Here is a 25874-nt window from a genome sequence, read left to right on the forward strand (position 1 = left end):
TTTTTTGGGGATCTCGAACCCGACTAAAACAGAAGGCGTTCATGCTACAACATATCTTTCTGGCACACACTATATATTCTTTGAAATCAGATATTTAAAGAAATTGACAACTTGGGGTAAATGTGATTATAAAAAATATAACATAAGAAAAGTCCAATTAAAATATTTATTTCATATTATTTTATAATGCATATAGAATAATTGAACAAAACAATTTACACCCCCTTTCAGACTCCTTAACAGGTCATCAAGCTGCAGAGTATGTTTTATATATTAAAGTCATCTGCAACTAAGCAAAACATTAGAACTTTGTTACAAATCAACAATCATTCATACAAATTTGTTGTATTGACTTTACAAGTATGAAGATATTTTTTAATAAAAAAATCGAGACAGAATTCTGCAGAAAAAGGTAGATAATCCTTTATCATACGATCAGTTTTAAAAACTTTTCCCCAATATGTGTGCATTCATCAAACAGGGTTATACTGATTCAATTTTTGGATTTTTAAAAAATCATATCAATATATCGCATTATATAAAGCAAGAATTTTTTTAAAATATCATTCCAATTCATTTAGATTTTTTAAAACAATTAAGTACCTTTTTTGTATCAAAACATCTGGTTAATAGTCAGTGAATCCAAAAACACAAACAAAAAAACAACAACCTAGCAAATTCAAAGAATTGTGGTCCCCTGCTTTCTGTGTCCTAGCTAGTGGATGGGATGTCAAATATGAATGTCCCATCATGTCCTTCAAAAATAATCATCATATTGAAAATTTTGAAAATAAGTATGTAAAACATGAGGGTCAAGATCAAATCCTAGCATGCTTCTCTTTCAAAAGTTATGAACAATTTAATGTTAAAATTTTTGAAAAGTAGGTTGAACTTCAAGGTCAGGGTCATGGGGGTCAAAAATCGTAGTATATTTGGAAGGTCTTGTCACAGGTAATTTACACGTGAAATAAGTAAGCCCTTTCTCTTCTCATTCAAATGTTATGACCATGCAAGATTAAATAAAGACTCTGTGACAGATGGACAGACTGCAAGATGGACAGATTGACTGACAAATGAGATTTAATGTTCCCTCACTTTTGCAAAAGCAGGGGACCAAAAAAACATTAGCATATAGTACACATACAGTATTTGACAAAAACTGAATCTGTACCCAATATTACACTAAACTGAATTCATATTGTAAAAAATACACAATGGACTATACTACAATTTTATCAATTTATTTTTTTTTGTTGCAACTATTAAGCTGTAAGATACTGTGCCACCAAACAATCTTCAAAGCATTTAAATAAAGCAATTAAAAAAGCTATCTTCTTTATACCCTTTTCTTTCTGAAACCATAGGGAATGTGCAAGCAATGAGCATTATGGCCAATTTTGAAAACAATCCCATGCAACTTTATCACCACTCTTAATTATTTCTAAGACTTTAATAGATTTCCTGTTTGTTAATAGGATGTGTTCATGAAATTTTATCCTTATACTCATTAAATTACAAATAAAATACAACAAAGAAAGGACTAATATAAATAAAATGGAGACTACATTTCCCACAGAAAAAAATACACTTGTAAACATACCAGTACTATTTGCATTTATGTACTTGATATGTGTTTGGACCCTCCATATTTGCAATGCTCTACTGTGTAAACTTCTGGCACATTAACCCTGAACAATTTACATATGCACAGGAAAGTAAAAGCACTTATCAAACATTGGAATTTGAAATTAATACATCTATATATTCATAAAATAAAAAACAATAATTATGAATACATCAAAACATACATTCATATTCATATTGAGATTAATTTTTTAAGTTTCTTTGTATAATGAAGAGATTTTGGTGTTGATTAAATGCATAGTTATGTACCAAAAACAAACAATGTGGATTTTAAATCAAGGATTTATAAACAAAGTAAAATGGTTTTGAAGTGAAAAAGTAAAAAGGAACACAGAGACATAAAATAAAATCTAAAATAACATATATACACACTATCAAATATTTTTGAGTCAAATGATTGTTCACTTGTGAAATATGGATTCATTGTGATAAAGCATCCTAATGGCTTCTCCCCGTCAACTAATGGCTGCCTTGTTCCTGTAACAGTAGACCTGTAGGAAGATGGAAATGTCGATTCCCACTTGTAACATCCCACAGATCCAGAACTGGGCCGGAGCTTGACGGACGATGAAATAGCCTGTCTTAAAGCAATCTCCACAGGTCCACATAGCTACCATCTTTTTACTGCAAAGACATGGGACAATCTCTTGTTAAACAGTTAAAAAAAAACAAAAACAAAAACAAAAACAAAAAAAAACAAGGCCCATGGGCCACAATGCTCACCTGAATCACCTTCATTTAAATTTGCATTTTTCATATTTTTCAATATTTTACCCCCTATGTAATCCAATGAAAAATATTGGCTACTGAATAATAAATGCTCATGTATATAATATTTATTGACTATACATTTACAGCCACAGCCCCCCCCCCCCCTTTGCCGTCCATTTTATTATTTTATTTTTAAATCTAGGATTTACACACCTTTTTCCCATTTTGTTAGTCTAATATGCACTACTTGTTATCCATAATGTAACCTGATTGTCTCTATATTTTCAAAGTATCAGTCGAAAATGATCTATTTAAAAACTGGTTAGAGACAAATGGGTTACATTATCGATATCAAGTAGTGCTTATTAGACTATCAAAATAGAAAAAAAGTGATTTAAAAAGAAAAAAAATGGAAAGGGGGAGGGGGGGGGGGCCAGGCCCTAAGTGCCTGTGTTTACAGCAATTACCAATTAACCTACCTCATGCCATGTGTAGACTTGTTAACAAAGTTCCTATAGAATTGGGGAGCACCTAACATTGCTTCGGCAAATATGGCAAGGAAGCCGATAGTCTCTACAAAGTACATATTGTCTAGAAATATCCACGTAAGTAGTCCCACTATAACTGTAAAGGCTGCCGTAAACTGCAGATAGCTGCTAAAGTAGGTCCACTTCCAGAAGTGGGATCTGTCAAAATCTGAAATAAAAAATCAAAGGAGTGTACAAGTGTCTACAAGGTAAATTGTATGTTTATGTGAAAAATCTAGCACTGCTAGTACACTTAGCAGATATTGTCAAACTCAAATATCATAACATGAAAAGCTACATGTAAAGCAATTACCCCTACCATTCCCTAACATAGAATATGAAGCTCAGAGCATTGATTTATGAAGAACATTACTGGATTTTTACAATTTTTCAACTGTGAAGCAAAAAAGCAACTGATACCATTAACGATGCTGTAAACATGAAAATCTATTCATGGGAGTAAATTATTTGTAGAACCCAGGATGAACATATTCCACGTACCCATGTGTATACCTAGTGTTATTTTTGTATAAGTGCTTTCTCCAGGTCTACAGTACTAGTGGTCAAAAAAAACCAGAAGTCTCTGTCGAGACTGTAGCTCTACTGGTTTGTACTTATCAAAAACCATTGCACTATTTTATGTATCTTTGTGTAGTCTACTTGTGTGCCAACTTATTTTGAAATCAAACTAAAACTGTAGAAGGAGTAGCGTTTTAAAGGAATTTCACAGAAAATTCTATTTTTAGTAACCATGGCAACACCGTTCATCGAAATCAAAAACCGATGCACTATTCTATGTATCTTAGTGTAGTCTACTTGTGTGCAAAGTTATATTGAAATCAGACCAAAACTGTAGAAGGAGTAGCGTTTTGAAAGGAATTTCACAGAAAATTCTATTTTTAGTAACCATGGCAACACCGTTCATTGAAATCAAAAACCGATGCACTATTCTATGTATCTTAGTGTAGTCTACTTGTGTGCCAAGTTATATTGAAATCAGACCAAAATTGAGGAAGGAGTAGCGTTGTAAAGGAATTTCACAGAAAATTCTATTTTTAGTAACCATGGCAACACTGTTCATCGAAATCAAAAACCGATGCACTATTCTATGTATCTTAGTGTAGTCTACTTGTGTGCCAAGTAATATTGAAATCAGAGTAAAATTGTAGGAGGAGTAGCGTTTTTAAAAATTGTTTACAGACAGACGGACAGACACACAGACAGACGGACGCCGGACGCATTACTATCGCATAAGCTCTTCTGGTCTCTGACCAGTAGAGCTAAAAACCCAGAAGTCTCTGTCAAGACTGTACCTCTACTGATTTGTACTTATAATAAAGGAAGAGAAAAGCAGCAGTTGGGACATAAACTTTGCAAAAGCAATAAATAGAATAATGGTCCTTGATTAAGTCTCTTTGTGGCAAGATTGCAATAAGACTACAACTGCGGGAGAAGCCTTTTTAAATAAAATTTTACAGAATTTTCAATTTTAGTTACCATGGCAACATCGTTCATCGAAATCCAAAACACAAAACTGATAACTATGTATCTCAGTGTAGTCTACTTGCATGCCAAATTATATTATAATCAGACTAAAACTGTTTTTGGAGTAGCATTTTGAAAGTATTTCACAGAAATTTCTACTTTTAGTAACCACAGCAACACCGTTCATCGAAATTAAAAACCGACACACAGAATTATGTATCTTAGCGTAGTCTACTTGTGTGTGAAGTTATATTGAAATCAGACCAAAACTGTAGGAGGAGTAGCATTTTAAAAGTATTTTACAAAAAATTCTATATTAGTAACCACAGCAAAACCATTTATCGAAATTAAAAACCAATAGAGAGAATTATGTATCTTAGTATAATCTACTTGTGTGTGTAGTTATATTCAAATCAGACCAAAACTGTTGGAGGAGTAGCATTTTAACAGTATTTTACAAAAAATTCTATTTATAGTAACCACGGCAACACCATTCATCGAAATTTTAAACCGATATACAGAATTGTGTATCTTAGTGTAGTCTACTTGTGTGCCAAGTTATATTGAAATCAGACCAAAACTGTAGGAGGAGTAGCATTTTGAAAAATTGTTTACAGACAGACGGACGGACGACGGACGCATTACTATTGCATAAGCTCTTCTGGTCTCTGACCAGTAGAGCTAAAAATCAACAAATATCACAAATGATGCACCTTACCTTAGCTTAAACCCTTTCTTTCTAATATCACACATACAATTCAGACTGAAAGCACTTGTGCAAACAAATAAAACTTCAAAATCAAATTAAAGACAAATACTGAAACTTGTGCTTTCTTGATAATAATTTGGATGGGTATCAAGAACTGTGCCTGACATATAAAATCCTGAATCCATGCATTTTGACAGTGGCTAAACATAAAGTTTCTTTTATGGAGGATAAGTGTCAATGTGTGTCATGCATAGTGAATCCAAAAGGGGAGGAAATTCTATAGACTACAACAATTTGTCATGCGGTTGAATTCAAGCTTCAAAGGATCTGGGCTGTACCACAGCAGACTCTTGCATATATTTATATATACAGTATATTTTTTAAAATAAGATTAAATAAAATATGTGTTAATACTTGTACCTTAAAATTCCTATCATCATGCGAACTAAAAAGCAGTATTTTAGCAAGATATTTCACAAGGATTTCTTTCTTATCTGTCCTTATAAAATCCACAAAGATATGCAATAGCCCCGTCCAACAAATGAATCCTCCACTGCGAAAGAATTCAGCTAAGTTAAGTAATCGCAATATCAAGCATTAATTAATACGAGGGTTGTTCGAAAAGTTCGTGGACAACTGTCATATCTTTTTTATTTGACGTCATATGTTATCCAAATTTGGTAGAAATATTTTTACCGTAAATCCAAATGATGTGTATTAATTTTGTCCAAAATATTACGATTTATTCAAAACTTATCAAGATTTTAAAACTGCAAAAATCGGATCGCGGAGCAGGTCAAAATTTATTAAGTTACAGACAATATACTATTTAATGTCTGTAGTCATATTTATTGTAAATTGGAGCAAAAACGAAAAACGATCTAGAAATTCAAATTAAAAATTGTTACATCGATTGTAAACCAAATATTGGCTTTATATTTTGCTGAGTTGAAAAGAAATCAACTTGAAAAAATAGGTAGTCCTTATTGAAAACGACAAAAACGATGACGTTTTAGAACGTCACGGAGCAGCAGATAACGATGAAATTTGGTGTTTAACTCAGGAAAATTCCTGAATAAACTCTAAAAATATTGAAGGAATGAATAAAATATTTCACAAGCGAGTTGTACATGTATAGACATATAGTACAGGCAGTATTTCAGTGACAGAGACTATGTATCGGGTGAGAACAATCTGTGAAAATACGATTTAACTGTAAAAGTATGAACAAAAACTTTTAAAAGTTGAAACGTCAAGGAAAGACATGGACGCTTCAGAGTTGCGTATCCTGTGAAAGCAGAATGTGATAAAATAAATTAAAACTTTCAGAAAGGAAATGAAACAACGAGAGCAATTCTCAAAAAATAAATGTCAAGTATTAGAACAAGGATTCAATGAGTAAGTATTGGATTATACTGTATGAAATGTAAAGGGATATTATTTTTAGACATTCTTGACGCTATGTTTTGACGTTACATGTCGTTAAGTGTGCTCCGCGGGTACAAAACATGTCGATTTTAACATGAAGTAAATTGATTTCTGTTAAATCGAATGGTATGAAACTTCACACATCAACAAAACAATTATTTTTACATATTGTATTGTGCTTAGTTTAAATTTCTAGTGAGTAATATAACGAAGATTGACATCGTCCACGAACTTTTCGAACAACCCTCGTATCTTGTAACTGAAAATCAACAAGATACTGCAGATCATTAAATTATCACGACAACTTATTTTCTTGAGATTGTTAAAAATTGTTTCTTTTATATAGGTTTACTTTAAAATAACTTACTGTGAAATCACATATTTTCGAGGGGTCAAATTTTCGTGGTTTGAGGAAAATGCATTGGTTCATGGGGATTTGACTTCCTGGTTGAAGAATTGTTCAGTAGTAATATATATGAAAAATTGCATTTCATGGTGGACATAAATTTGTAGATCTCATCATACCTTGAAAACAATGAAAATTTAACCTCCAGGAAAACCTGTGATTTCACAGTATAAGCAAAACAAAATTTTCACAAAGTATGGTTATTGCTTTTTAGAATCTCTAATTTATAGTAGAATTGTACACCGTCACGAAAAATGAAATTTTTGTGAAGGGACTGTTTAGCGTAATTATACGAAAAAATAAAGTCCTCTGGAATAAAAAGTGATTTACCTCTGTTTTAATACAGTAATTAAACATGCACTGTTGAAAATTGGTAATATTTGGTCATTCCATAATACCTATACATGTATCACATTGTGAACTTTTGTTGAAACAAGTCACATAGATACTGATTGAAATAAAAAATGTCAACATCAATATTCAACTGAACATAAATGTAAGAACAACAGAGAAAGCAACCGTTATTAAACGTTTTAACAAATTTAAAATGTTTTGTTAGTATAAAAATATTATGCAATCCATTCTGCACTGAAACATATGCAAGAGACTGCGGAATATAATCTTGAGCAAGCAGTAACACATGTAAATGCTACCTACCAACAAATTTTCTCACAGGGACAACAGAACGATTTAACCGTTGACCAACTTCACCATTATTTGGATGAGCAGAAAATGAATCTGAACAAATTTTGACAATATTTAAATTTTTTTTTTTGTAATGAATTAATAAAAATCATATTTGAAACTGAAATTTTCATATTGAGAATAAAGAAGATATGATGTTTTGGTTGTGGGAAATCAATCTGGATTGTGGAAAAGAGGGCATCACAACAAACCAAACAGGATATACTTAAAATATTTACACCCAAAAAGTAATCATCAAGACTAGAAATTATCAAAGAACAGTCTGACTAACTAAATAATGGTATGTTTAGCTTGTCATATTAAACCTGCATTAAAAATAAACCAATTGTGTTTTGTTGAGTTAATTCTATAGAAGGAAAATCATTCTTTGGTCGAATTACAACAGGGAACTTACCGGTGAACTTGTGTTCTTTAGAAGCTATGAGCTCTCCCTTGTGTTTGACTCGGACACACAGCTCGGTCAAAGCCAACATAGTGAACACCATGATGATGCTCTGAGCTAGTAAAGGCAGCTCAAAATGTCGACCAAACCTGTAAATGATTCCATAATAAGCAATTGTATAAAATTAAACAAACCCATGGGCCACAATGCTAACCTGGGTCACTAATGGTCGTGTTAATCTCTATCAGCAGTCTATTTTCCAATAAATTTTTATGTAAAATTTCCCCTTGGTGATATAATCTGAATAAACTCCAGGAAATTCTTTCATTTTAATACAATATCTAATGTGTTTTTGAGTGAGAAGATTTGTAAAGATTTACCGGGTATTCCATATTTCTATGAAAAACTCTAAGTGCATACTGACACTGTGGACCCAACCCAGCCTTGGGGGACATGGTTGGTAGAAACTTGAATCTTAACTATGTAACATGTGTAATGAAACTTTATAAAAAGTTTAATCTTTCTGGCCCAGTTATTGTTGAAAAGACTTTTAAAAGATCTGTTAATCTTTTACCAATTTTAAATTATCTTCTCTTGAAAGAGGAGGTGATTCTTCAACAAGAAAAACTTGAATTCTGTACAAATATATGCTGTGGATGATTTTATGTCAAGATTGGTTAAAATTGGCCCAGTGGTTTTTGTGAAGAATTGAAAATGTGAAAAGAATATAACAATGATGCTGCCATCTAGCTCTGACAACAGTGATGACACAATGAATTTCAGAAAAGCTCATGACCCTTTGGTTCAGATGAGCTAAATTTCAACCTTAAATTATGAATTCTGTTTTCTATTGTTCATCCATCTCTAAAAATGTTCTGCCACTTCATAGGATGAGATTCTTAATTTTTATCTAAGTCCATAGTAGAAATTCTTTTGAAAAATGAAGAAATTACCAGTAAACTAAAAAAATCAGTTCAAATATAAGCAGCTCTGTTAAAAAAGTTATGGGTCAGAAAGACAGGAACTGGGTGTACACTACTATGTACTGTAAAAGTAACAGTAGTTGTTTGTTTCTATGTTGTTAACATCCCTCTCAAGAATTTTTTATTCAAATGGAGACACCACCACTTGCTGGTGGAGAGCTGCAAGTTTTGTCCTATACTCAGCACTTTCCGCCATTGAGCAGTAAGGGATCTTTATTGCACCAGCACCTATTGCGTCACAGGACCTAAGTTTTGGTCTCATCCGAAGGACCAGTCTCTACATTCCACTGTCGAATTTGAACCTGCGACACAAGGATCATCTTTGTACCGGTACTTACATGGCTCTAGAGGTGCCAGACGCTCTAACCACTGTGCAACACATGCAACATGTAATAGTTGTAACAATCCTATATCTTAATCTTTTCATTTAAAAGAAAAACATAAAACTAACCAAAACAGAATTCGGAGAATGTTGGCAATGAGAAGGTTAAGGCAAACAAATGTGGAGAATCCGTCAGCATTTCCTGACTTCTTTATGTCTAAGTACTGTGGTATGAAAGGAATTACTCCACCAAATATCATGGCCCCCTGGCAGCCAATGCTGATGATTTCTATAACGTTCGGCATTGTTATTCCACTAAAGGGTTCCAGAAGAACCGCTGGGATCATATAATCTGGGGTTGGCATGGCAATGGGTTAATACCCAAGGATGGGAGGACAGGTTCTGAATTGTTTATTCTGTTACATTTCCCTGAAATAAGAAAAAATATTAAATACAACATTATATGTATAATAATTTTAAAAATCACATAGAAAAAAAAGAAAGATAGAAAGAGGATCATAAAGGGCTTAGGCACTCAACAGTCAAAATTTAAGAATGTATCATAGATTCAAAGATTTACAAAACACTTAAACAAAATAATTTTACCCATTTTTTTTTTTTACTGTTAAATCACAACTACATGTATATTCCCATATCAAATCAGGTATGTTACACCTCTTACAGATAAGAGCGACCCGGAATAGCCACGCTGGACTTTACAGTCAGCAGTTCATGTAGCCGTGACATTAGCACCTGTGACATGGACGGAAGCTTTGACACAACCCTGGCCACAATTGACCAGAAAAGGGGAGTCATATCCTCGCAAAACGCTCCTTAGAATTGTTTTTTACTTAACTTAATCAAATTCACACAATTCTTTTTAAAAAAAACTTACTATTTTGGGTTGTTAATGGATCGATGAAGGTACAAACCTTTACATTGTTGGAGAAACGACAAATCCTATTGGTTGAGAATTCACGATCGGTAACTCCAGTTCTACTTTCACTTTCCCGACACGTCGAAAGGCGAAAGGGGCGGACCTCGAAATCCTCCAAGATTGTAAAATAAAAATTCTTGCAGATGTTTATTGCTAAAAAGTGGTAGAAGCCCTTTTGGAATTATCATGACCCATGTCTGTGTTGGGGGGGGGGGCAAAAAATTCCTTGTCTGATATTGGTTGAAGTTGATCTGAACTCCCCCCCCCCCCCCCCCCCCCCAAAAAAAAAATATTTAATTGAAATCCATATAAAATTATAAATATATAGTGAACTTCGCTATCTTGAATTCCGCGAATATGTCGAAGTACTTGAGTTGAAAGCTCCAACAAAATTCTTTACTAAATTTACACACATATGTCGTGGTTTATAAATAAGTACTTGAGATATGTAAAAAAAGCTTTTTTACATATCAACAAAATTCTTTACTAAATTTACATCCAACTCTCGGTTATTTCGAAGTTTTTTTTATGTTAAATTGTATGTCCAACCAAGTTTGAGTATATATCTACCGAATCATGAATGCAACTACTTATATATCATCAATGTCCTAGAATTTAAGGGGATATAATAAAAACATGCTTATCAAAAGAACCCAAGTTGCTTTTTAAACATTCTTGACAATGATGGAGGCTTTAAATGAATTTTCATTTTTTTAAAAAAAATTTTGGCACTAACAATTATAATCGATATATGGCAACATAATTCTATTTTCTTTTGCTATAAAATTATCAGCCCTTTAGTCAATGGTACAATGAAATGATTTGGTGTGATAGCATAATGGTGTCATAATGATTGAGCATATTACTTCATGTCATTGCCATCACTGCACTTATACCTGCATTTAACATCTCTATATCTGGACGTTTTTACATCAATATTATCAATGTTTACATCCTTACACATTTTTGTAAAATTAAACCACAAAACAGCTGTAGAGATTTGACTTTTTTTAATTCATCGTTATTACACAAAAACTTTCCACTTTTACTTTGTAGAAACAAGGTATACTTAAAATCACTAAGGGAAATGCCAAATGTTAAGATGATGGATGACAATTCCTTAAAGATTAAATTAAATTGTATTAATGTTACATGTACTGAACAAGTGAGAAAAGATTCTCATACTTTTTAACAGAAGCTGGTGAAACAAATTAAGTTCTGTAATAAGACTATGCAGTATTTGGCACAACTTCAATCAAGTTACTGGTAAACACACAATAAAGATTGAAACCCTCCCCAAATTTTGAAAAACACATTACAGGTATCTTTGCATTAGTTTGTCTCACTACTGCTAAGAATTTATACAATTAACAAAGGGAATGTCTTATAGCATCTACATTATCTCTAATGCAAGCATACAAACTCTAGCTCAAAAAATGTTAACAATATAAAAAGCTTGGCAGGAAATCAAAAAGAGGCCTATGGACCACAATGCTCACCTGAGTCAGTTGCCATGTTCTGTGTCAGACTTCCCCCCCAAGATACATGTATTCCTTTGTATTTTGATTGCCTTTTGTGGCCCCATCCTATACATAAGGGGCCCTGATTTTAACATTTATAGACCTACACTGTCAGAAGATGCTTTCACTTAAATATAGTTCATCATGGATTTTTCAATGAATTTCAAGGAGTTTTCCCCATGTATTCCCTACTATGGCCCTGATCACATGGGGATTGTGATATGTATAATGTACATTCTATATAAGCCCAGAAAGCTTCCACAAGTTTTATCTTTTCTGGTCTAAGTAATTCTCAAGAAGGTTTTTTTCCTGTCCCACCCTTTTTTTGCCTTTTCTTGATAATTTCCCCTTGGAAGGAGGCTTGGTCTTTTATGTTAACAATTTAGAATTCCCTTTACCCAGGGATGCTTTGTACCAACTTTGGTAAAATTGGCATTGTGGTTCTTGAGAAGTTAAAAAATGTGAAAAATTTACAGACATATGAACAGACAGATGCCAGACACCATGTGATCAGAAAAGCTCACTCAAGCTTTCAGCTCAGGTGAGCCAATCAGCCAGAGATGTCATAGATATAAACAACCATCTGCTTCATTATTTCAGAGGGCTAGACGTTAAATACATTGAGATAGTGCTTCAAACATTGATATTTATATGTCCAGAGTAATTAATACACTATGCTCAAGTACATATACATGAACATTTTATCTCTTTTCATTTTGTTTTCAATTTACAATGTCTCATTAATGTTACTGCCTTCTTAAAAAATAAATATGTCAAACCTAAATTTGAATGTACATTGCATTTTTCTGAGTAAATGTATATAAATACTGTTAGGCATTTCTGTCTATCTTAAATAATAACAATACATACTTCAATTAATAAAGTAACTACATGTACTTAAATAATTTTTGGTCCAGCTTAAAAAAAATCAAATATTACAGTTTTTAAACTTGCACCTACACTGTACATGATTTATAATGGTTACATGTATTTTCTCAGTTGAATAATTTAAAACACTCACATGTTAAATTTGAAGTGTTTAAATTACTAAAAAAAGAAAACCAAGTTAAAGAACATATATATATATTCATTTAACCTTGAGAAAAATCAATAACACTTTCAGGAGAGACTTAATAATAACTGAAGAAACACCACACAATGACAGTCAACAATACAAAATTAACAAGCCTGAGATCACCTCAGATTATTGTGACATCATCACAAAAACTGATGATGTCATCAAGTAGACACCTCATTCATCACATAAATGGAACACATGATCTCACACATTCACATCTCACATTCACATAAAAATTCTCAAGTTTTCATCATAGTTCAAACATACTTCTGCAAATCTTACAAATCTCAAATACACACACTCTGAAAACACTGAACACCTTATAACAAGCATGTACACAAATTTTATCTGTAAACTATAAGAAAATGTATCATTGGTAAGTCATTGAAAACATGTACCAGAATACTGAAACAGAATAATCTAGTACAGATTATCCTTAGACATTTACCGTCAACAGTCGTAAGGACCATAATGCTGACGTGAAACACGTGTGTCCGAAAAAAGTTATCTTCACAACAAAAATTCTCAATGAAATGCATTTTTGTGGCTTTTAAATATATATAACATTTATTTAGATACATCATTTATATGAATGAGCATAAATGTATTTCTGAATATTAATTTTAGTAATTAGTACATTATATGTTGATCAATTTCTTAATTTAGCAATAATTTCCTAAAACGGTACTAAATAGAATAAACAGCCAACTGCATCAATTCAGTACCCCAGTACATGATTGCACCCTACCATCCATCAGAAAAATTGACTTCTGCCTTGACTAAGGTAGGCAATTATCAAAAATAATCTGAAGGAGGTTCAAGTAAATCACAAAAAAATAATTCAGCACTTCTGTGTGTGAAACAGCAACATAAATTACATACATGTATATCACTGAAAGAAAGGGTTTGTAATCACTAAAAACATTTAACATAAGCTGGTGATTCTGCATACCACTCCCTCCAACATGAAAAACAAACTGACATTTTATCAGTAATGGTTACCGTCCATCAGTTTTTCACTGTCTTTAACTGTCAGATACAAGTAGGTGAACTTAAGATGATGGCATCTGTGGCACCACATTGGCAGTAGTGTGTGGTTCATAGTTGACTAGTCTCTGCCCCACCAGATATCTACAAATATACAAATACATATAACAGATGTATGATCAAACAATAACAAGAGACCCACAGGCCACAACATTAGCCTGAGTCACATAAAAATGAAATTTTAACAAGCCATGAAGTAAAATTCCCCAGTTTCAATAATTTAGAATTGCAGCTCCTTGTGGTGAAAAATTTAACAACTTGGACCTTTGTAGTTCTCATAGAATCATAAACACATACTGTTTAATATCATGTCTCAGGATGACTATAACAAGCTAAAACAAATCTTACTTGTCATTTTTGATGTGCTCATAAAGTCTTTTAAATTGGCGAATTTGGAATATAAGGATCAGTACACCAATTATGCAGGCAAGAAGGAATGGGTAAATTCTTCTTAAAACCAAATTTTCAACTTCAAATGGAAAACCTAAATTTAAAAAAAATTGAAATATTAAAAACAGATTTTTTTCTCCCAGAAGATCTCAGAATAAATCCTTATTTGTTACATTGTTGAATTAATTAATGAAAGTAATCAAACACATGGTACATGAAAATGGTGTAAAAACTTTACAATGCAGACATACTGTTTAAAGCAAAGAGCTATCCTACCTAAGAAAGGGACTATACTCCTGGCTACCACATACGGAACAGATATTGACATTCCTAGCACCCCAATAACAGGGGCACATAACTTTGTCAGGATAAAACGAAGGTTCATGTTACGAATGCCATCATTATACACCTGAAACAGAACGTATAAACATGCATTTATAATCATAAACTCCTAGTGAATGTTATCTTGCTCGACATTAGATGTGAGCACCACTTACCTGTTCTATGACCCTTTTGAGCCACCACTGAGGCCCCATCATTGTCACAGCAGTCACTATTTTGGCATGAAGTACACCAAGTGCCCAGTCCTATATAATGTGGAGAAAAAATATCAAAGAATGCTTGCAAAAAGCAGGATTAAATTTATGTTTGTCTTTAAGATAGAAAACATGTATAACAAGCAATTTGTACATATTTTAAAGACAACAATCATTCTTACCTGCCATGGAAAAAATATGGGAGTTTGGTCGAGAGGTACTCGAAGTGGTGCTACCACTACCAGTTCAAACAATAGACCCAGTAATAATGGCACCATTCCAATCAACAGGAAAGCCACAAGAATACATTTAGAAGCCTAAATAAAACAAAGATACAATATTCAATCTTTCTGGCACAAATAAAAATATCCCCCATCCCACTGAAAGAAAAATTAATGGGTGTTCAACCCTTCTCAGAAAAATCTTTTTATAATTCCAGTAGTTGTATATGTACATGAATTTTCTCTTTCTTTCATTTTTAAAGAGGACACTGTTTGGCACATATGTACATGAACTTGGTAAAAACATACCAGGAAGACCCACTCTTTGACCTTGTTGAGAATAACTGAGGTGCCCTGGGGGATCCAATTATATAAAACTGTCCCTATCCTCAACACCACCCAACAGACATACAGACCACAGGCGGCCGTGTAAAGCTCGTGGATCTTGGCTTCTCCCATCCAGAGGGACATCAGCTTACGACCCACAAATACTGTCATAGAAATATATATCATAAGCAATGAGCAAAACATTCAAACAACAAAGTACTCATTAAAGTAATGAATAGTTAATTCCAATCTTACACATAGTAACATATGGTATACTGACCTGGCAATACTAAGGAAACCAAACTCATAGCAAACAAAGTGAAACATAAACAGAGGACAAGGAGCACAACCTAAAGTAATAAAGCATGGTTTATTAATAACAATGGAGAATCTAGAAAAGTGGCATCATTTGTTCCTCAAGATTTTAAATATCTACAGTAGTGGATTGCAAAAATAAAGGCAATCATAACCTCCCATGAGGCATATTCTTAATATCAATTGTAATTTTTTCAAAAATCTTACTCTGAGTGGGAAAAGTGGTGGTCTTTTATAAGACTGGAATCCTGTAGGTCCCCCACCCTGTAACATGGCGACATGGGCGGCTCTCAGTCCCCCACCTGCAGGGGGTGGGGCAGGGTTATTGGGTGCCGCAGGCTGGGCCTGGACAGCTGGTTCACCCTCAACCACATTGTCCTAAAATGTTACAAATAAATATCATTAATACTTATTAATAGGTGATGTTATAAGCAGTCAGTATCACTCCGCATAAATGGAAACAGTTTACAGCATATGTGAAAGTCTCTATATAGCAATATTCTTGCATACTTTAACAATATACACTTTACCAAACCACAGTATACTTGCTCCACAATTATATTAAATAACTGAAGTAAAAAAAAAAATGCAAGTCTATGCTTCTCCTTTTACAGTGAAATTCATTTTTTTTATTTCAGTGAAGATAGCACAATCATATTACCCCATCATGTAGTGGTGCATCTCCTAACAGGTATGACCTCAAACCCAGAAAATAAGCCACGCCCACAGTCCAGCCCCGTATCAACCCCTTCAGCCACATCCGCGTGTGTCCCTGCTCCAGTAAGGCAGGCAGCACTACTTGTAACAGAAGGAGCTCTAGGGAGAGTTCACTGACAGGGGCATCACTGAAACAAAACAGATACTCTGTAAACTCCTTATTAGAAGTTATCAACAATAGTTGTCCAGACAGGTACTTTAAAATTCAGTCTACCAGGAAATATTGACCAACTGAATCAAATAATGTATCAGTGTGTACCTTGACAACATGACATGGTAAGGTAGAAATGATGTTAAGACTTTCCTAATGACTCGGGCAGGCAACCATAACATTAATAGAACTGTGCTTCCAAAGATCACCTAAAAACAAAAAATACCGGTAATGGGTGTGTAGACAGATTGCTGGAATAAAAGGCTTGACATGGAATAAAATATTCACTGCTCACAAGAGTACTTACAACAGAGGCCAAAAATCTCCTGGCATGCCTGTACACTGGTAGGTGTATCATCTACAAGAAGATAATCAAATACCATTCTAAGAATTTCTTTACTCTTTCATGAGTCAATCATTCAACATTAATAAACATAGAAAAGCTGAATGGAAAATGTTTTTTTAAATTATAAACTAAGATTTATATTTACTTGTGAGCCAAAAAAAAAATAGGAGCAGAAGTATTTGCTCTAACCCTGTCCTTAACAGATAAAATGACAAAGAGCTTTGCAACTCAAAGTCTAACTTTATAACCAATGAGGAATGTGTGTATGTTCCATCTGGTTCTTACATATATATTGTACTATTTACTCTGAGTTATGAGGACAGTGTTGATTTCCTACCTCCTGTATGGGATTGAACTCTGGGTCATTCAGGTTTCTGAGGAACCATAGGACCCCTGGTCTGAGGACCTCCCTCAGGAGAAGAATGAAGGAGGCAAAATAGAAAACATACACCATCCCCACCAACCAGTGGATAAACATGGAGGTCCCCGGGGCTGCATGGAAGCTGTTCTTCCTGTCCTTCAAGGTAGCATCAAACATCGACTGCAAAAAACAAAGAAATATTAACATAACAGTTCTGTTCCTTTAATTCTCAACAAATGATGGTACAGTGGCTTCCACTTAATCAGATAGCGGTTAAACGAATATTTCGGCTATTCCAATATAATATCAGAGTACAAAACCACTTCTTATATATTTATTAATAATTTATCAATAATAATAATTAATAATCAGAATGATATTCTGATAAGAAAATAGCAGAATTTCGTTTTATCTGATACAAAAATTTGACCATCGTAGTATTTTTTCAAAATTGTGACCTTATTCACACCTCTAACTTCCCTAGCCTTCGTTTACACTGTCTGACACCTTGAGTACGATAATGAGGGGATCAGTTACAGCTGAACACACGCAGTCACCTTACCTGTGTTAATAATTGGCACACTAGATTGATATGTTTTGATACAGTTATGATGATCAGCTTGGGTTTAAATTACTTTTCAGTGATGTACTCGATAATTATGATAATTGTTTGCAATTTTTTCCAAAGTTAGATATCAATTACTGAACGTATTAGCTTGTGTATGACAATTTGCTGGGACACTGAAATGCATCATAGTTACAGGACTATTGACTTGAGAATTGTCACAAACAGTATTAAATACATAACCATATTAAAGAAACAAATAAAACAAAACAATTTAATATTTTTGTTTAATATTACTGTACCATTTATCCGGGGAAAAATAAATTACAGAATAAAGTCAGGCATTTAGTCTACTTCCATTTCCAAAATGGCGGCCATCGAAGAAGGAATGTTAATATGTGCTGATTAAAGATGGCAATAACTCTTAAAAAACATCTTTTGTAAAAGTCATTTTATTAGAAAAATGTTATCACATTAAATTAATAAGTAAGTTTAACATCTTAATTTAGGAGAATCGCCAGGTAAAGTAATCAAACGAAACGAAAGTGCAAGTTTGAAATTTGCTACGATGTATTGTCAATACATGTAGCTCTATACATCGTTGTTTGGACTTGAAATGGAACAATCGGCTATTCGAATATTCGGCTATATTGATAACAGAAGGCTGACAAATTTACTATTGGATTAAGCGGGATCCACTGTAATATCTTCTAAATGTATATAGCTGTGGTAATATCTAACATATTACATTTATTTTCATTCTTACCAAGGAACAAATATCCAGCCACCAGCCACAAATGACAGGAAACACGCCCACTTCTATAACAACTAGAAGCATCACTTTGACAACCACATAACAAAGGCCAAGCACTCTGCGGAACCTGTGCAATCAGAAATACAACTTGAGTTTCATATATTTATGTGACATTTTTTAGTCATAAAATAGTAGAAACTTTTTAAATTATGTTTTGAAAATGTAAATGCTTACTTTGAATTTCAGATTATAATTTACACAGCTTACTTTCTAAGTTTGGCTATGGAACACATCATGTAGAGAACAATAAGAGAAGCTGAGATGACAATGTATCCAATCATGGTAGTCAGAAGGCCCTCAAAGTGGGTGGATTCCACCTGTAATAAAGAAGTTAGGTGAGACAAAGCAGTCCATTAGTATGTACCTACCGGTGTACACTGTCACTGACACAAAGTACTTACCATGTCATCCATCTTCATTCCAACCATGGTGAAGTGTCCAATGTGGTAGGGACAAAAAGCTATAAATAAGTGTACCAGTAAATAAAAGATATATACAGTTGTTATTAACATGTACCAATGTTGTCACGGTTTTCAAAGAATCAATTAAATGTTGTTTTTTTTTCAAATATCTATTGAAGATGTGGAAAAGATTAAAATCATGTACATCTTGTAAGGTATTAAAATTGTTTTAGTTTAATGACTTCCCTTTGATTTAATATCTACTCACCAAACACTAGTATAAATAAAGTATTCAAAGACACCACCCAGAAAACATGTTCCTGCAAATAGACACCATACAGCAAATAATAAACTAATTTTCAGATCCATGTTAAAAAGTAAAGTATACTTTGCAGTATAAGAAAATGATGTTACCAGAAAAACAAGTGAGCCGTCTAATCCCAGAAGTCGCTCCCATGTCAATTCCTCAGCTGCCCGATCCCATTCAATAGGATTCCAATTATTGTCATCTATGAAATAAATTAGCTACATTGTATAATCAATACACTGTATCAAAAATTCACATGCTGTGAAATCACTGTTTTCATCCGTTTTAGTTTTTGATGATTTTATGGTATGAAGAAACCCCATCTTATCATGTCCCCCATGAAATGATAAAATTTTATACAGAGTAAAAAGTCAATCCTCCACCCACAAAATAAAATCCCTTGAACCAATTTTTGTTTTAAACTTTGAAACCACAAAAATAGATGATTTTATAGTGTTTTACCAAGGAAAGGAAATACATATTTTGGGATTCCAATTGTGCTCAATGAAACTAAATTTGAATATGCATTACTAGAGGATGCAAGACATTATTATGATAAACTGTAGCCATACTCTTAAAAAAGATTTGGCTTGCAAGTGTATCTATCAAAAAGATTCTCCACCTCTTTCAATATTTTTACTGTATTTGCCCTACCTTGTGCCCCATTATTTCCATTGTTTGCCCCATCCACTCCTTCAGCCCCATCTTCCTCTTGCTCCTCCTCATTGGCTGCAGCCTGACCTACATCTCCTCCCCCTTCTCCTCCTCCTTCATTGTTAGCCTCATTCTGATTGGCTACAGGTGCTCTAGCTCCACCTCCTCCTAATCCAACAAGGTCATTGAGGACAACCCCATCCAGAGGGTTCTGTAGAAGATAAAATTGTTACATGTACTTATTATGTGTACCATGTTTTTTTTCCTGTGAGCTCTCATTGTCTTTATCTTAGAGTAACATGTACAAAGATGCCTTAACCTATGAACCTTAAGAAATTCACTCATCATCTCTTGCTTTGATGCATCCTGAATTGAATTTGAGTAAAGGTTAGAAAAAACGATACATCAGTATATGTATATGCACAGTCCTCGTTTACACTGTTATTTTAGCATGTTTAGGTTGTCTATGGGCTATAACTTTTTTGTTATAGCTATTTTGTTAATTACCCTGTTGTTATTTACGTATTGTTTTTTACGTACCCTATTGTTATTTCTTCGTTGATTGTCCTGTTCCAGCCAGTCAGGGCCTCCTCCGTGTAAAATCTGCTCTCTGAGCCAAACCAGGCTGATGAAAGCACACAGTGTACATGTCACCACAAAACACCCATGGAAACAATCTGAGGCTAAGTTCTCACTGAAACAACATACAAACAAGGCAATTAAGGGGATACATTCCTCAATTTTTGACTCTTTATACTGTAAATCACATTCGTATGACTTTATTTTATGCATTGCAAAATCATTTCATTTATTTGTAATTCAAAGGCAATGCATTTATTTGCAATAAATTGGGTTAGCAAATTTAAATTAACAAGAACTTAATGTATAAAGCTTTTGTGAGTAAAATGAGATTAAACAATGGTTTTCTATCAGCTAACCCTATAAGTATAACCAGGTGAGATTAAAAATATATATGCATCTGATAGTTATATCTCACAGGCCTTTAGATTGCTTAGAAAAAAAATTGAGGTGTTGAAAAAAAAAAAATAAAGGTATAAACTCTGTATATAGGGTACCTAAAAAAGCCAATAAAATTCTTTTAAATCAGATGATTTACAATTTTACTTTTTATCCATATCTATTTATATATAAACACTTTTCATTACTACTAAATTTCATTCTGTAATTCCTTATACTAATAAAATATTACTGAAATCAATTAAAAGTTGACCTTAATTTTTTTTACTCGACATCAGCTTGGGCCTTCGCAGAGGGCTACACTAATTTTTAAGCGGGAACGTGTGTAGTGAAAATTTTCCTCCGAAGTTTATTCAGTAAACTCAATGATATTTGCTCATTTGCATTCGAGCTTTACATGGATTTTCTCTAATTTGATCATATGATCTTACTAAGTCACAAACAACATTTTAGCGGTCTAGTTGTTTTGAAAATCGAAAGGTATTTAATGCATTCCGGGAAAAAATCGTTCGACCATAGCTTCTTTTACATTCATAATCAACATGGCGGTGTAGTTTGATGCAAACGTTTTCAAGTTAATTTTTCGCGAAAGGAATTAATACAGACTTAACCTTACAATTCGGAGTAAGAAATCAACTTTAAAATGTTGAAAGATCTTGCAAATACTATGCAACTCTTCGCTGCATTTCAAACACCGTCTGTTTACATGCGAATGGCTAGGGGCCCAAGCTAATGTCGAGTAAAAGAAAGTAGGTCATTTTTGAGATTGATTTCAGAATATCTCGAGAAAAATATGGAATTTCGGAATGAGCTTCTGGTAGAAATGAAGAATGTTTATATATGAATAAATTTAAATAGAAAGTAGAATTTTAGAGCATGTGAATAAAAAATATTTTATTAGCGCAATTTGGTTACCGGTGTAAGAGTTCAGTACCTTTATTTTTTTTTTCACACAATTTTTTTTTTCAAGCGATCCAAAAGCCTGTGTTTTGTCTATATAAGTATATAGTACTCAAAATGTAGTACTTACGTGGATAACATATCTAGAGGTAAGGTTAGCAATGAACTGACAGATCCTGTGAATAAACATCTGTATATACGACCTAAAAAAGAGAAAATTTACACATTAATATAAAAAGGGCCTTACAAATAATTCACAAGAGATATATACAGTAAATTAGTAATAGACATTAGTTTATTATTAAATTCTTCTGAAGCAGTGAAATATCACATTAAAGTCAAATATTCATAAACATAATAAAATTTTACTTATAATAAAAGTGAACTTTCTTTGTCTTACAATGTATGTCTTTTTCTTTACTTACATGCAGTAAGGGGAACAACTCCGAGCCAGGCGAAGGCCACCAGTGTGTAGTGAAACCAGTACCTCACGGCCCTCCCAATACTGGACAGTAATCCCCCAAATATGTCCTTAATTGGCAATCTCTTTGGCATATCAGGGGAATATACTGAAATAAAAATAGATCAAGAAATGGGGATAAAAAAATAATAAAATGATTTGATATTGGACATATTACCACATAAAAATTTTCACCTGCAAAGCATTGAAAAACAGCTGGCAGTCAGGCTTCACATTAAACCAATGAAAATGTAAGATTTCAGTGTAAGGGAATTAAATTAAAAGTTTATCAAGATCATCCTGGATGCACAGATGATATTTAGAAATTGTTGTCCTAAGAATTTCCAAATGGATACTTACTTGGGGTGAAGGCAAATCTGTGTTTACATAATTCACAATATTCTTTTCTACTGTATTTAAGCCACTGCACCAAGCTGAAAATGAACAAAATCAGATGTTATATGGCCCACAATGCTCAGGTATGTCAAATGACTTCCTCTCTGAAAATTATAATATACATGATTTAATGACATCCCTTCTTCTGGTTTGCCAATACTCTTCAGCATATTCATCATGTTCATGGTATTCAAGATACTGGTGTTAGAGATTAAGTTTAACTGCACATGTACAATATAAAGAGTTATTTTCACCCTTTCAAACAATTTTCCCATTTTAAATTTGCCCAACTGCATTTTTTGTATTTGTTTGAAGAAATTGTACCCTATTCTTAAATCTCACTCTGTTTTAAATTTGCCAAAATGAGTGTATAGGGAGAATGGGGGCAAATATTCTTGATAATATGCTTATGCTTTTTTCTCAAACGTACAGTTAAACCTTTTTATCTCAAAATCAAATGGACTGAGAAGAGTGATTGGGATTTCAAATTTCTTAGAAATAGCATTTAAGATATCTATGTTTGGGATGCCTTAAAATAACAAGCACTTATATTTCCTTAGGGAAATATATATTCTAGGTAAATATGATACTGCAAATATAATTTTTTTTATTTCTTCATATGAATTGTTAGTTCAATTTTTTTGAAAAATAAATTTTAAAATATACATCCTTCTGTAATAAAGACGAGGAGGAAACTAAAACATCCTGCAAACCAGAATTGAGTCATATCAAGATACATTTTAAAATAAAATCATTGATGCTACTGATATCAGTGAAAATACTTACCAGTCTTGATGTATATATCGTATACTTCCTGTACATACACAAGGGTGATATAGAGGTTTGTCATATCAAGATCATTTTAAAATAAAATCATTGATGCTATTGTAATTGAAAATATCAGATTACTGTCAATTACTTGAAGTAATCATTACAATCAATTATGATTATTCAATTAGTACCCAATGCCTGATGTATATATCACAAAATAAAAGTATACAGATTATTTTGTAAGATCCTGTACATACACAAAAAAAGGGTGATATAGACCGGCCCCTTTTTTTGGTTAATTTTTTTTTGTTTTTCCATTTATCAGCTGTGCATTTCCCATCTTAATTATCATACCTTATATGCGATTGCGTAATACATTTTCTCTCGAGGCTGTAAATGAAAGTGCGACATGACCTATTAAATTTACAACTGGGACAGAATTAGGTAGAAAACGTATTAAAGAAACCAGAAGCCTCTGTCGAGATTGAAGCTCTACTGGTTTGTACTTATAATAAAGAAAGAGAAAAGTAGCAATTGGGATATAAAACTTTACAAAAGCAATAAATAGAATAATGACAAAATCACAGAATTATGTATCTTATGAACTTGTGTGCCAAGTTATATTGAAATCAGACCAAAACTGTAGGAGAGTAGAATTTTGAATGTTTTTCACAAAAATTTCTATTTTTAGTGACAATGGCAACACCGTTCTTTGAAATCAAAAACCAATATACAGAATTATGTATCTTTAGTTAGTGTAGTCTACTTGTGTGCCAAGTTATAATAAAATCAGACCAAAACTGTAGGAGGAGTAGCATTTTGAAAGTATTTCTTTTTAAATTCTATTTTTAGTAACAATGGCAAAATAATCTTACACAGAATTATGTATCATACTGGTGTTGTGAAATCAGATTTAAACTATAGCATTTTGAATAACAAATTTTTTCGTAACAAGAATTACCTAAAACGAATACAGAATAATGTATCTTAATGTAATCTACTTGTGTGCCTACAAATTGTATATAAAAATCAAGTTAATTTATATATGAGAAGATACTATTTTTTGCATGTTGTTTTAAAGAGGTGATAGTAATTTACAATAATAAAACATTTTAAAATGTTTATTTAAGCAAATTTTCTCAGAAAAATGGATAGGATATATTATATCACAAATGTGTCATGTCATATATAATTTATGTGCTAAAACTCGTTCTGAAGCCACAGACAACATCACAACATTGACCTGTTTGACTGTGTTGATACTTCATTTGATGTCGTATTCGTGGAAGAAATTGGATAAAATATTTTACCAAATTGCTTTGAGGGGGGGGGGCCATTTTACCTACCGGATTGCCTCCAAGTTTCACAGTAGCAAACAGGTCAATAGCACCTGTGATAATATATATTACATTGGAAATTTTACAGCTGTAATCGATAAACATTACATGCATTTACAAGTAATTGTAAAAATCTCTTCGATTACAGATTACAAAAAAATATCGATGTATGTCATATTACTATCGTTCATCGAAATCAAAAACCGAAAAGAATTAATCATTACAAGTTAATCTGTAGGAGGAATAGCATTTTGAAAAACGATTATCTGACCAGTAGAGCTAAAAATTAAAGAGGAGCTGATTTAAAATATGAAAAATTTCAACAGAAGGAATTCAAGCACAGGTGGGGAAAGCAGTAAATCTAGTACTCCCGACTGTCCCGGATTTTCGTTTTTTTTTTACCGATTGTGTTAATATCTTTATTATTGATGCAAAGAATTTTTGCAATTTCTAGACCAATTTTCTAGGTTAATATAATTCCAAAATGCATAAATGTTTTTTTTTTAAATTATGTTCAAAAAATAAAAGCAGTTATTTATGGCAAAATTAGAGTCAGAGAATTTTGATCTTTATTAACATGATTTATTTAAAAAATGTGTTATTAAGTGATTTTGCTTAGGAAGCAGTAGTGAAAAAGTTTTCCACAACTCTGCTAAGCTGATTGACAGAGAATTATTTGAATAAAATGCATTAGTTACAAAGCTTACTGCAATCATCCTTAGAGTTCCTCCATCTCACATATTAAGACACTAAATTTACTTGTATATATAGGAGAAAAATTAACATTTCTTTATGTCTCTGTTGTAGAAAGTAACAGTATGGAGGATGAATAGATTTTCACCATTTTATCCAGCAAGACTTTGTTTACAAAGGCTATCTTTCATGTAACAACACAAAAATACACTAAAAATCAAACAGTCTAGTCACTTATAAAGCTGTCTAATTCTTTAAAAGTGAAATAAATATGCACAGATGGACTAAGCTAATGACGAAAGGAAAGGTGAAGAACATGTTTCCGTTTCATTTAAGTGAACTCCACAGGA

The 25874-nt window shown here is 32.9% G+C and overlaps 1 protein-coding gene across 1 annotated transcript; it reads right to left on the reverse strand.

Moving 5' to 3' along the window:
* Positions 1-1498: 1498 nt before the first annotated feature.
* On the reverse strand, positions 1499-23574 carry LOC134283020 (E3 ubiquitin-protein ligase MARCHF6-like; the record flags this gene model as incomplete). The annotated part of the gene is made up of 28 exons (XM_062765441.1): positions 1499-2268; positions 2835-3051; positions 7568-7648; positions 8010-8146; positions 9432-9673; positions 13893-13968; positions 14233-14368; positions 14551-14683; positions 14772-14861; positions 14993-15127; positions 15341-15522; positions 15639-15708; positions 15881-16051; positions 16335-16518; positions 16650-16750; positions 16849-16899; positions 17225-17428; positions 18580-18694; positions 18835-18944; positions 19029-19087; positions 19297-19348; positions 19443-19537; positions 19990-20200; positions 20530-20683; positions 21998-22070; positions 22293-22436; positions 22688-22761; positions 23510-23574. Coding segments are annotated over 28 exons (3531 nt in total), but the record flags the coding sequence as incomplete, so codon positions are not given.
* Between the last annotated feature and the right edge of the window lie 2300 nt (positions 23575-25874).

This window comes from Saccostrea cucullata, unplaced genomic scaffold (assembly GCF_032062105.1).
Source record: "Saccostrea cucullata isolate Sc308-1 unplaced genomic scaffold, CSIRO_AGI_Scuc_v1 ctg88, whole genome shotgun sequence".
Lineage (NCBI taxonomy): Eukaryota > Metazoa > Mollusca > Bivalvia > Ostreida > Ostreidae > Saccostrea > Saccostrea cuccullata.